Source organism: Phytophthora ramorum (genome assembly GCF_020800215.1).
Source record: "Phytophthora ramorum isolate Pr-102 chromosome Unknown Phyram_PR-102_s0003, whole genome shotgun sequence".
In the NCBI taxonomy this organism is placed as follows: Eukaryota; Oomycota; class Peronosporomycetes; order Peronosporales; family Peronosporaceae; genus Phytophthora; species Phytophthora ramorum.
In genome coordinates, this window is record NW_027150649.1 from 4,072,533 (window position 1) to 4,085,396 (window position 12,864).

The following is a 12,864-nucleotide window of genomic DNA, read 5'->3' on the forward strand; positions in this document are numbered from 1 at the left end:
TTCCGCTAGTTTTCGTCGTGTTTCAAATCCATCCTCGAGAAACTACCAACTATCGCGTATTATCCGGGTGGCGCTGGCAACTGGACCATGGAAGCCGCAGCTGGTGTTCTGGTGCTAGTTGTGTTGGAAATTGGGTCTCTCCTTTTCCTGAACTCCTTCTTACAACGGAAATTTGCGTTGTCACCTTTGTACCAGCTCGCGTTTGTGATCGAAACTGAAGTGTATCCCGTACAAGCCATCCTTTTTGTCATGATCCTCGTCGTGTTGCAGTACGAACTCCAACATTTCGGTATCGTTAGCTTTGCCAGATTGACAACGTATCGCTCGGTCATCCTTCTAACTTGTTTTTATGTATTTGACGGAGCGCAGGTGCAGACTTTACTCTCCGTTTTGAGTGGCTACAAGACAAAAAGCAATAATTATGATTGTTTTACCAACAAAGAAGCAATAGAATATTTTCGGCTGGACGACTGGCAGAAACTTTATACGCTTGGTTCACCGTCGATTATAGTGCTCGCTCGACGATGCTGATGATACCACCGCCCAGCATTTCAACTCGGACTCGAGGTGTATGGTTGTCTCGTCGAGGAGCTGGGGGCGTTGACGCCAGATGAATGGATACGTACGTGCGCAAATTCCGAGGCGAATGTATGTAGGACGGATTGCTGGAGGTATGTTTTTTTTTAATGCTAGTTAATGTTTTAATCTTCTTTCAAGCAACTCCTGATGATTTTTCAAGCAAATCGGTGGTTTGCAAGCAAGTCCACGAATTCACCTTGCCAAGCTTTCTCACAACGTCGGCGAGTATTCGTGGAACATGCTTGATGTACGATGCTGCTACTATTTGCTTGTAGTATTTTTACACTACGCTACCGACAACTTGATTAGCGTGATGACTTCGGCACCGGCACGTTTCCTAAACTGAACTCGATATTGACGGCGAGATGAGAAACCTGCCTGGGGTGGGTGAATCGTGCTGGGGAATACTGGTTGACCGTAGAGGCTAAGACAGTAGTCGCTCGCTCTCATGGCCAGCTATAGTAATGCTACAGATGGAAGGCAAAGGCGCGATCGAGATCAAGCCAGTCTTCTTGCGGCTCGTTAATCAAAAGCCACATTTACCTGGTTCCAGATTTATTTGACTTGCTTACTCTTAGCTCCACTTCGTGCGAAGCGATGGCTTAGATGATCCACTGAACATAGTACGTCAGCAAATGACGAAATGATCGTTTTCGAACAAACTTCCGAACACACTTCGTGTTCAAGCTGCGAGACATGCATAGTTTGTTTTTTCTTCGGAGTGTGTTAGAGCAAGCTGCGGTACTCCAAAAGGAATTCACCGCCACGATCTCTCCAATCTCCTCGACTTCAACTGCGAGTTGCCATGTTGAAGACAATAGCTGCTCCACGAAAGCAGCATGCCGGATCCAATCGATGTACAGATTCCGTGCGTGACGAAGCACCATTCACTTCATCTCTTCGTTCTGTTCTCTGAAATTCAAATACTTTTCATCTCAGTTCTCCGGAATTAGTCGGTTTGTTGACATTGTCTGGGACCACCCAATATTGAACTGGGCCCATCGAACAAACAGGTGCTGCGCGTGAAGCTCATCCTGGCAGCTAGCCCAGTGATCATAGCGTACGTCTATAGTGTTGGCGTTGATCTCGGTGAACCTGACGTAGCCGCCGCCTTCTTTGACCCACTCAATGTCATGATGGCGCTGATAGGAGGCATGGTTTCGCGCATCGCCTTTTGAATCTGCAAGTACCATTGCATATGTGATAGTACGCTCTCCGAAACGAGATGTCCCTGGTAGTCGACGAACAAGGCAGATGTAGCGGTAGCGCAGCGGACCTGGAATATCGTGCACTATCACGTATTCATCCGCCTCGAACACTTGCAACACCTGGCAAGAAGCTTGTTTGCGTTCGTTGTAGCCCCAGCTCGGCGGTGTTACGACCAACGGCCACGATTGAAGATTCGTATCGATTAGGGATGCGTCAAGTGCGTCCAGCGAGCAGGAAACGCGCGTGGTAAACCTCACATGCGACACAAGAGAGCCGTCGCCAGTTCTTCGAGTGAGTGGAGCACGATGCACAGTCCAGCCGAAAAGCGACCCCGCTACCTCTATTCGAGGAGGATCCTGCACCAGCGTATCGTCGCAGCGCTTGAGAATATCGTCAAATTCCTTGCGTGTAAACGGATGAAAGTAAAACGACGACGACTCATCCTGGAAATACACTTGCCAGCCGGATTCATCGAGAGGTGGCCTCGACACCCACTTGGAAGCCTTGCTAGCTTCGCGAACTGGGAGAGAACTCGAAGGTTCCTCTGAAGATAACCCCCAATCTACAGCAGCTTCGTGGACAAGCGACCAGCAACGATTGTACTGCTGTAGCTGGTTACGAATCGCAAGTGCCTCAGTCCGGAGAGCGTCACTCTCCAGGGCGAGTTGATAAATCTCGTCGCTGATTCCTGCACTTTGGTCGTCATCGTTCACTCTCTTCGCAATGCCCTCACTTAAAGCCGCGAGCTGCTGCTTCACTTGTTGCTCGAGTCGTTCCCGCTCTTGGTGCATCTGCTGGAGTTCCAGTTTCGTCCTGGCTCGACACCGTGCAATGCATTGGCGTCGTCGCTGAAGTCTCATCTCTTCCTCGACCTCCTTCGCCCATGATGCAGCAGTCGAAGCGGCCCAGTCGCGCGTCGGAGTCGAAGGCTCAGCAGGCTTCATTTTGCCAACCACAGAAGGCGACACGGTGACGAGTCTAACGCTGCAAGTGATGTGATACCTTGCGATCGAAGACGAGACAGCAGCGGGGTGCACTGGACAAGAGCATACCAGCTGTGGTCCGTATAGGAGCAACTCTGCGATGGTGACCCTCTCAGACGAATTATTTCTTGATTATTTTTGAACACCATATCGGGCCGTTATTGCTGGTAAGAAAAGTTGTCTGCAGACTCTGGTACATCGATCAAGAAAGTGTTCTGACATCGCAGTGAATATCGTGCACTACTACCCAACTAGTAGCTACCCCACAGGGAATTGGGTCAGCAAATCAAGATGAAAACTGTTGATACCCTCCTCTGCCAGAGGCTCTGGGGTTCACGAAACGAACAGCTGGGCCAAGTGGGCATTCTTGTACGTGTCCCACGGTGGCATCTGGCCCTGAGAGAGAGTCTGAGCTCAAAACCCCGTGAGCTTTAGTCAACCTGACGATTCTGGCTCGATACGTCAGAGGTGGGTTGTTACCATGGTCTCCACTGCGTCTAACGACTCCAAGGACGTCAGCAATGGCCGATTGCCAGGACGAAAAAATGACCATCGCAAGTTCGCGCAGAGCTACAACGCGAGGAGCATTGCAAACGATATGTACGGTATCGTCGCAAAGTACCATCGTCAGCAAGCTGGAATCGTCTCCATGGTGGTGGACTTGGGAGTGTTTGCGGTCGTTGAGAAGTTGTAGCAACAGTTTTGAGTTTGCTCGCATCTCTCGAAATTCGAGAACGGACTGGCCAATATCTGCCCCAATGAAGAGAATTGTCAGCGACATGGATCCTGCAGTTGACATACACACCGAAATGAATAGAGTGCTCATGAAATCCACCGATAATGCCACCAGTGTCGGCTTCATGTCTTCTAGCTCGCGTGTAGAGTGCACCATCAAATGCTTCCCAGCAAATTTAAAAACTGGCAGAATGGCGACTAGTAAGCCACGATATCGCTCGGATACCTGCTCGTAAAGCACCTTGTAGATCGGAAACGAACCACAAAGCACCATGAACGTCAGGAAGTACTTGTTATATCTGTCAAAATGAACTTTGAGTGGCGATTCGTTCGCGAACAGGACTGAGCCCAAGGCGATCAAAATCATAGTTGCTGTAAAAATGCCGATAGGAAAAGTTGAGAATTGCATCATGAGTGGAATTGGGAACCCGATCGTACTGGTGGCTACGAGGGAAACTCCCACGAAAGATATGATCACCCCCACAGCAACGAAAATTCGTTTAGGACACGGAATTTGATACATAACAATTTCTTCTAACATGAACCAAGGCCAGTTTTCTCTTTGTAGAAGTGGTCTCAGACTGCGTAATTCGCTACGTTTTCAATCACAATTCACGCAATCGAAATCTACTATAATAGAACAGGTGAAGCAAACTGCAATCAACTCGACATATTTCTTGGGTTGTTTTCCGGACGGGGTCATTCGGGGAAGCAATGGCTGCATTCCAATGGGCAATTCAATGTTACAACCTGCTCCAGTACTGTCATGAATCTCAGCTAGTCAATAGATGAGATGGTACAACCCACTGCTGGATTTGAATGGCAAACTGAGCCCATCCAACGAACAGATGCCGGGCATGCAGCTCGTCGTGACAGCTACTCCATGTGACGCAGTTGCCGTCAGCGGCAGGTATTGCCGCAACTACAACCAATCTGGTTGAACAATAAATTTTCGTATGCATGTCTACCAATATCTGAATGGCGCAAGATATTCAAGGATAAGAACAAGAATCTGATACGTCCGATAATCATTAATTTGATTGGTCTAAATCATCAAGATTTGATAATATCCAGTATGGGAACTGGATTTTTGATGAAACTACAACTACGTGGATATTTTAGACAAGATCATTGGTAGAACAGATAGCAGCTGAGATTAGAGAAGGATAGGCTTTAGGGTAGGACACTAGTGGTCTCAAGGACATCCGTAAAAGCAAACAGCTCAATCTCAATCACTTCTCAATTTGCTTTCAATAGCAACAACCCCTCCACCAACCTCGTCACCTGCCTACCCAAGGACCGCACGCCGGACACGCCAAGCAAGACCTTCCTCGGCGCAAGACTGTTACATAGTAGCACTTGCCGTGTCAAGCTTCGATTCAAGCTTCGGTTCAAGTTCAAGAGTTCAAGGCTAGGGTACTTGTGGCCACATAGTGGGAAGCGAGTATCCTGTGACTATTAGTGCGAGCCACATCGTGGGGAGCACTAGGTTGCGAAAGGGTTGTCTTTTAGCACGAACGTTACGTTCAGTGGCTAGTCGGTGTGGTTGTGAACCAGTGTGGTTACTCGATTGGTACTCCTTCTGTGGGTCCGCGGTTTAGTGCTTTCACTTTGTGAATCCCTGTCCCGCCTCAGAAAACACGGAGAATAACTTCCTTTCGGTATACCTACTTGGTCTTACTTGATCTACATCCATTGCTACTGCAACTGTTTCAGTGTGCATTGTTGCATGGGTAAACGAAAAACTCGCGAGCCCGAAGAACCGTTCGTCAACACCACTAAGGTCTTAACCGATCGCCATAAGGAGCTTGATAAGCTTCGAAAGGACCTGTGGTTAACGACGGTAAAGCAACTTAAGGTTGTCAAACTCATCCGAAACGAAATTCCGGATTGTAAAAATTCAAGTGCGAGGAACGTCGTTCACGAATTTTCGGAACAGCTGAAACAGCTTATCGAGCGTACCCAAACGGTTTTGGAAGGAACATTCGACCACTCCGTCCAACTTTACAAGAAACGTAGACTGTAAATAAGAATTTAGACAGTTCCGTTTTATTTTCAAAGGCTTTATTTTAGGGTTTCGGTAGTATATATAGTGACGGCGCTGAGAAGTCCGGTTGATATGACCCAAAGAAGAGGTCGTGCAACTGAGCGCCCGTCCCCGAACCCTAGACCTCGTCAACAGAGCAGAATGAGCTCTCCGAGTGACAATGAAGCCACACGCCCGACAACACGTTCCAGAACACGCACGCAAGCACAACCGAATGGGGCTAGTGCCGATAATGAGGCAAATTCGGCCGCCCCCGCTGCAGCAGCTGCGCAATCAAGTCATGGACCCGATACGATGTCCATGCAGCAGTTACTAGTGTATCTTACACAGCAGCAACAACAATATCAAGCCCAGGTGCAAGCCCAAATGCAAGCCCAAATGCAGCAGGCTAACGAGCGTTTTGAATTCCTCGTTGCATCAAGAGGCGAACACAAGAAGAAGGACCCTCCTGTGTATGAAGGGAAGTACGGCGAAGACATTGAGCTATGGATCTTCGCTACTGAACAGTACTATGCCAACAAGCGTCACATAATGGAAGCTGATTCGTCAGACTTTGTGACGCTAATCTCCAGTAACTTGGGCAAGTCCGTGTTGAATTGGTACCGTGCCTTTATCACGGATTGTGAGCGCATGAGCGTTCACCAAACATGGTCTCTGTTCAAGCGTCAACTGCGTACACGTTTCCGACCCAAGGACTTCGAGTATGATCTTCGCGAGCGGATGTTTCACTTAAAACAAAAGGAAACAATCCACGAATATGTCTCTAAGTTCCAAGACTTGTTGTCTCAAACTGAATTAGAGATAAGTGAACTAGAGAAGCGTTTCTTTTTCCAGAATGGACTACGGGAAGAAACCGCGAAGAAAATCAAAGAAGAAAGTCCGAGTACGCTTCAAGACGCTATGGAGATTGCCTCTAACTTCGAGTTTGCACATTACTCGGGTAAACCACCTCGCATTCCGTCCAAGTCATCGCAGGCACCGGCCGAATCCGGTAAACGTTCAATCAAGCCGACATCGCAGAAACCAAAGCGATTCGAGAAGAAGAAGAACAAGAATGATGACTGGACGAAAACAGCTACATGCAATAACTGTGGCAAAGTTGGCCACATTTCCCCGCAATGTACCGCTCCAAAACGTAAGGAAGCAAATAGGTACATCAGCGGCGCACTGTATGCTATCTTGGAAGCCGAGGCTCATGCGTACAAAGAAACGGGTCAAGAGAGATCCGTCACCATTTTCATTGATAATGGATGCAGCTTAAATGGCGTATCTGAGGAATTGGTGAAAACGCTTGGGCTGGAGGTAACCGAAGGCGAGTTGATGCAGGTCGACCTTGGTTATGACCAAGTGGTACACCGTCCGCGTCGAACCGTGGAGATGAGTCTGCAGCTACCAGGTTTCCCATTGACGTCGGGAACCTTCCAAGTCATGCCCGTTCCAGAAAACAAGGATGTTATTCTGGGCATGATGTGGCTGCGAGAGCAAAACCCGGATATCGACTGGAGTACAGGGCAGGTCACACCACGCATCAAGATGGAGGATGAGCAAGATGCTCAACTAAGACTGCCTAAGCAACGCCCAGCTAGAAGAGTCGCTGGACAACGCAGATCTCGTATCGACCAAAGTCGCGAGATTTTCAACCACTATCGGCAGCATGGCCACAAAGGCCAATATGGCAAGACGCGACTTATTTCAGCTCAACAATTTCTAAGAATGTTGCGTCATGACAAGGACATTGAAGCAATCTTTGTCATCAATCCGCATGACTCTGAGAAGGCAGAACGCTTTAAGAGTCAAGGATGGGAGGCACTTAAGGATAATCCAGCGTATGATATACTACGCAAGTATGCGGATACTGTTTTTCGCACGGAACTTCCAAACGAGACGCCTCCTGTACGAGAAGGGATCGAACACGAAATCCTTCTCCAGCCTGGTACCACGCCTATTTCGGTGAAACAATGGCGCCAGAGCCCTGATCAGCGCATCACAATTCAAGATTGGACCAAAGAGATGGTTCAAGCGGGCATTATTCGACCAAGCACGTCTGCATTTTCCGCGCCGACGTTCTGTGTCAAGAAGCCTGTTGGATGGCGCATTGTGCACGACTATCGTCAGCTAAATCTAGCGACAATTTTGCCGGCTATACCAATGCCGCGCAAGGAGGATACCTTTGATGCCATGGCGGGCAGTCATTGGTTTTCGTGCATGGACCTACTGTGGGGTTACTACCAAGTTAAGCTACGTGAATCGGACATACCGTTTACAGCTTTTTCGACCCCTGATGGTCTATTTGAATACCTCGTTACTCCAATGGGACTCAGTGGTAGTCCCGGAACATTTAACCGTCTTTTACAGAAAGTCTTTAGGGACTTAAGAGACGTGATGAGGATCTATTTTGACGACATCTACGTATTCACCCCGAGCGAAGATGTCGCAGAGCACCTTGAAGCTTTAGATCGTGTGCTCAAGCGATGTGAAGAACAGCAACTTTACATCAAATTATCCAAGTGTCAGTTCTGTGTGGACGAGATTCCATGCCTAGGAGATTTCGTCGGACGAAAAGGAGTCCGAATGGATCCAGACAAGGTTCGCATCATCGCAGAATGGCCTGTTCCCAAGACCAAGAAGCAAATGGAGAGCTTCTTAGGAACTACGGTCTATGTGTCCAGATTCTGTAAGGACTTTGCACAATTTGCAGGACCACTTCATGACAGCATCAAGGGAAAGCGTCCACGAGAGACTATTGAACTCTCGGACGATCAACTCAAGTGCTTCAAAGAGCTTAAACGCCGGTTAGCCTCACCACCAGTTCTCGGCCTTCCTGACTTCACAAAACCTTTTGGTATTCGCATGGACGCCTCGAATTTTGCAATCGGGGGAGTCTTGTTTCAAAAGGAGGGAGGGCTAGAGCATCCAATCGCGTATACTGGCCGGAAGATGAAGCCAGCAGAACTAAACTACCCTGTTCGAGAACAGGAGTTGCTCGCGATCATGCATGCTCTTCGAGTATGGCGTGTGTATCTTCTTGACCGACCGTTTACGGTCGAAACGGATCACAAAAGTATTGAGATGATTCTGACTCAGAAGACTACAAACCGACGCGTTGCACGATGGTTCAATGAGCTTGCTGAATTCCAGCCTTTGTTCAAGTGGATTCCCGGAGAAACGAATACCGTGGCTGATGCATTGTCACGAAATCCAGAGTTTGAACTGAAAGCTGCTCAAGTAAGCTTACAAGAGCTACTGGAAGCAGCCAAGAATCGTGAAATTGTGGCAACGATTGTACCAAACAAGGTGACAGTGGCCCAAACGGCGAAGTCGATGTATTCGTGGAACAAGGATCTACAGTGGATCATCAAGAAGCTGAAGCAAGGGGATGAATTGCCTAAATACTCCTTACAGGATGACATTCTTTTCTATCAAACTGCGGAAGACCAGACTCCACGATTGTACATCCCTGATGACGAAGATCTGAAGAATCGAGTCATTTGCGAGAATCACGATGCAGTAGCAGCAGGACACCCAGGGTTTTATAAGACCTATTTGGCAGTACGCGAGAAATACTACTGGCCGAAGATGATGAAGTACATCCAGCGCTATGTCAACACATGTGAAATGTGTCAGCGCAACAAGGCGAGACAAACCAAGCCGCCGGGACTACTTCAACCACTAGACATACCTTCGGGTAGGTGGACAGACATCTCAATGGATTTTGTAGTGTCACTGCCTGTCAGCACCAAAGGTTGCGATGCGATTATGGTAATCGTTGACCGGCTGACAAAGCGAGCGAAGTTCGTTGCGACGAAGACAACGGACAACACCACAGATATCGCTAACGTGTTCATGAAGAATTATGTAAAGGATCACGGTTTACCCAAAACCATTATATCCGATCGAGACACCAAGTTTACGTCCAAACTTTGGCAGAGTATTGTGAGTGCGCTTGGTACGCAGCACAACTTGTCATCGGCTTTCCGACCCCAAACAGATGGACAAACGGAACGGACAAATCGATTTATCGGAGATTATCTTCGAGGTGTCGTCAACCCAGCTCAAAATGACTGGGATGAATATCTCCATTTGGCAGAAATTGCCTACAACCGACGTGTACACTCCACGATTCGAATGTCGCCGTTCGAAGCGGATCTAGGATATGTCCCCTACATGCCAGACGATGTGGCATCAGATCCGGAGTTTAAGAAATTGGAGAAAACAGCGCAAGAGTTTTTACTTCAGCAAGAGACTCTACTCAAGGTCGCACAAGACCGTATGAGCGAGGCGCAGGAGCGTATGAAGTATTATTACGACAAGAATAGACTTGTCCAGAACTTCGAAGTCAACGACATGGTGCTTTTAGACGGAAAGAATTTGGATATCCGTCACAAGGGGTATGCCCAGTCGAAGAAACTCGCTCCACGATACATTGGACCTTTTCCAGTGATAAAGAAGATCTCAAAAGATTCCTATGAGTTGGGATTATCGAAGGGATTAAAGTTGCATCCTGTGTTCCACACATCATTGCTGAAACCGTATCGCAAGGACCCAAAGCGAAGGCAGCAGGTGAACAAAGTCGTGTTAGCCGATGGAACCGAAGGACAACTCGTTGAAGCGGTGATTGATCACCGCATGTACAAGGGAAAACCGCAGTACAAGATTTGGTGGCTAGGTGAATTCAGAGCTGATGCAACCTGGGAACCCATTGAGAATCTAAAGCAGATTCCTGGGCTCATCGACCTCTATTGGAAATCCAAGAAGCGACCGAAGCCATTTTCAAAATAGGCGTCTTCTTGAAGGGAGGTCATGTGACGCAGTTGCCGTCAGCGGCAGGTATTGCCGCAACTACAACCAATCTGGTTGAACAATAAATTTTCGTATGCATGTCTACCAATATCTGAATGGCGCAAGATATTCAAGGATAAGAACAAGAATCTGATACGTCCGATAATCATTAATTTGATTGGTCTAAATCATCAAGATTTGATAATATCCAGTATGGGAACTGGATTTTTGATGAAACTACAACTACGTGGATATTTTAGACAAGATCATTGGTAGAACAGATAGCAGCTGAGATTAGAGAAGGATAGGCTTTAGGGTAGGACACTAGTGGTCTCAAGGACATCCGTAAAAGCAAACAGCTCAATCTCAATCACTTCTCAATTTGCTTTCAATAGCAACAACCCCTCCACCAACCTCGTCACCTGCCTACCCAAGGACCGCACGCCGGACACGCCAAGCAAGACCTTCCTCGGCGCAAGACTGTTACACTCCAGTGGTCGTAGCTCACGTCGACCGTATTTTCATCTATCTCCGTGAATTTGATGTAGGTGCCGCCCTCCTGCACCCAGTGAATGCACAACTCGGCCTGCTCGGCAGCGCGGCAACGCGCATTGGCTTCCGAATCCGTGATCACCGTGGCGTATGTTGCCATTCGTCGACCATCAGGCTGCTCTTTGGTCAGTGACCGTCGAGCGAGGTTGATGTAGCGGAAGTGCAATGGACCAGGAATATCGCGAACGAGTACGTACGCGTCCGTATCGAACTCTTGGAGGATTTGACAGCAAGTCTGCTCACGCTGATGGGACTCCCAGGTTGGAGGAGTGAAAACAAGCGGCCAAGCATCAATATCCAGAGTATGCAGCATTTTGTCTGCGTCGTCCAGTGAGCAATGCACTCGTCTGGTAAACCTTGCGTGAGCGACGATCGAGTCGTCTGCCCTCCGGGTCAAAGGGGCATGGTGAACTGTCCAGCCAAACAGAGCACCAGCCACCTCAATCTGCGGAGGTTCGAATGCCAATGTCTCGTCGCAGCGTTTGAGAACAGCGTCATACTCACTCCGTGTGAACGGGTGGAAGTAAAACGAAGGTTCGCCGTTAACAAAGTGCACCCGCCAACCTTGCTCGTCTTGTTCCGTTGTTAGTGGTGCTAGTGCCCAGCGCGAGTCCCTCATTCTCGCATCTTCGTCGCAACCTCTGCCGCCAACTTGACCAAAACTCTGGCAGCTTTCACTCAGCATCATCAGCTGAAAATTCGCGTGCTTCCCGACAGCCCCGCGGAGCTCCGAGTTCTCTGTTGCCAGCAGCTGCCGCTCGAGTGCAAGCCGTTGAATCGTTCGCATCGTTCGCATCGTGGTGGCGTCGTCCCCACGGTGCTCCTGTTCAGCAAATTGGGCCTCTATCGATGCAAGTCGACCCTTCAGCTCGGTTTCCAAGTGCCGCCGGTGCTCGATCATCGCCGCTTGCTTCCCTTGCTTTTTGAGTCGGTACCGCGCCGTTCGTCTGCAATGCTTTTCACGTTGGAGTTCCGCACGAACTTCCGATGCCCATCTCTTCGTCGTGGCCGTCGCCCATTGCTGAGCGGTCTCGGACTCTTTGAACGCAGCGGAGACCATGGGATCAGCTCAGTTCTGACTAAAGATGCTGACTTTCGAATGCCGTAGGAATCGTCGGGCTGACTAAAGTCTTGAGCTCAAATAGCCGGAGCAGTCCTGTGTGTGACACGTTGGCTCTGCACGACACGACTGCGCAGCTGTTCACTTTTGTATTTTTCGTGGTGGCATATGTGGAGGCCCTGGTTCAGATTGGGGAGTACAGTGCAGTACGTTGGTGAGCGGCTATCTATCCCATGCATGTCCCTGTGTTTGTCCAAACGAAAAACACAGCCACCTGGAAATGCATAGCTCGTATGCTCTTGCTTCACTTTCAGTTGAACTCTCATCGAGAAGTTTTGTGTGCGGATCTCTACAAGTTCTAGTGCAGCAGTAGCTTTGGTAGAACAATTTTCTGCGTCCAGCGGCACACAAACTGAGCCCACCGAGTGCTGCACGTTTCCCATCTTGTAACAACCGCGGTTCTCGTCGAACGGATAACGGTGGTGAGTTGGGCAGGACAAATTGCAAACCATAACGTACGCATCCGTCTCGAATCCCTGCAGCACCTGAATGGAAACTGCATCGCGCTTCTCACTGTCCCACCACAAAGGAGTCACCACTAGCGGGAGACCGTTCAGGTCTGACTGGAGCACCAATCCACCCACGTCTTTTACTGAATATCGCGCACGCAGACAAAACCTTGCATGGGCGATAACGGGTCGTTCTCCAAGCGTCGAGTTGGTGGCACGTAGTACACCGTCCATTCGAAGAGCGTCCCCACGGGATCAATGTGTTGCCGGTTGAGAAATAAGTCGTCCACGCAATCCTTGTAGATAGCTTCAAACTGTTGTCGCTCGAGCGCGTGGAAGTAAAACGAAGGTTCGTCGTTCGGGTAAAGCACACGCCAGCCGGCCTCCCTTGGTAGAGGATAAGTCACCCTG

At 48.9% G+C, this 12,864-nt stretch overlaps 1 protein-coding gene across 1 annotated transcript; it reads right to left on the minus strand.

The window, feature by feature from the left end:
• Positions 1-1,514: 1,514 nt before the first annotated feature.
• Positions 1,515-2,732, minus strand: KRP23_4323 (uncharacterized protein; the record flags this gene model as incomplete). Its single annotated transcript, XM_067889266.1, has 1 exon — positions 1,515-2,732. The coding sequence occupies one exon, from the start codon at positions 2,730-2,732 to the stop codon at positions 1,515-1,517; it is 1,218 nt and encodes a 405-aa protein (XP_067748441.1).
• Between the last annotated feature and the right edge of the window lie 10,132 nt (positions 2,733-12,864).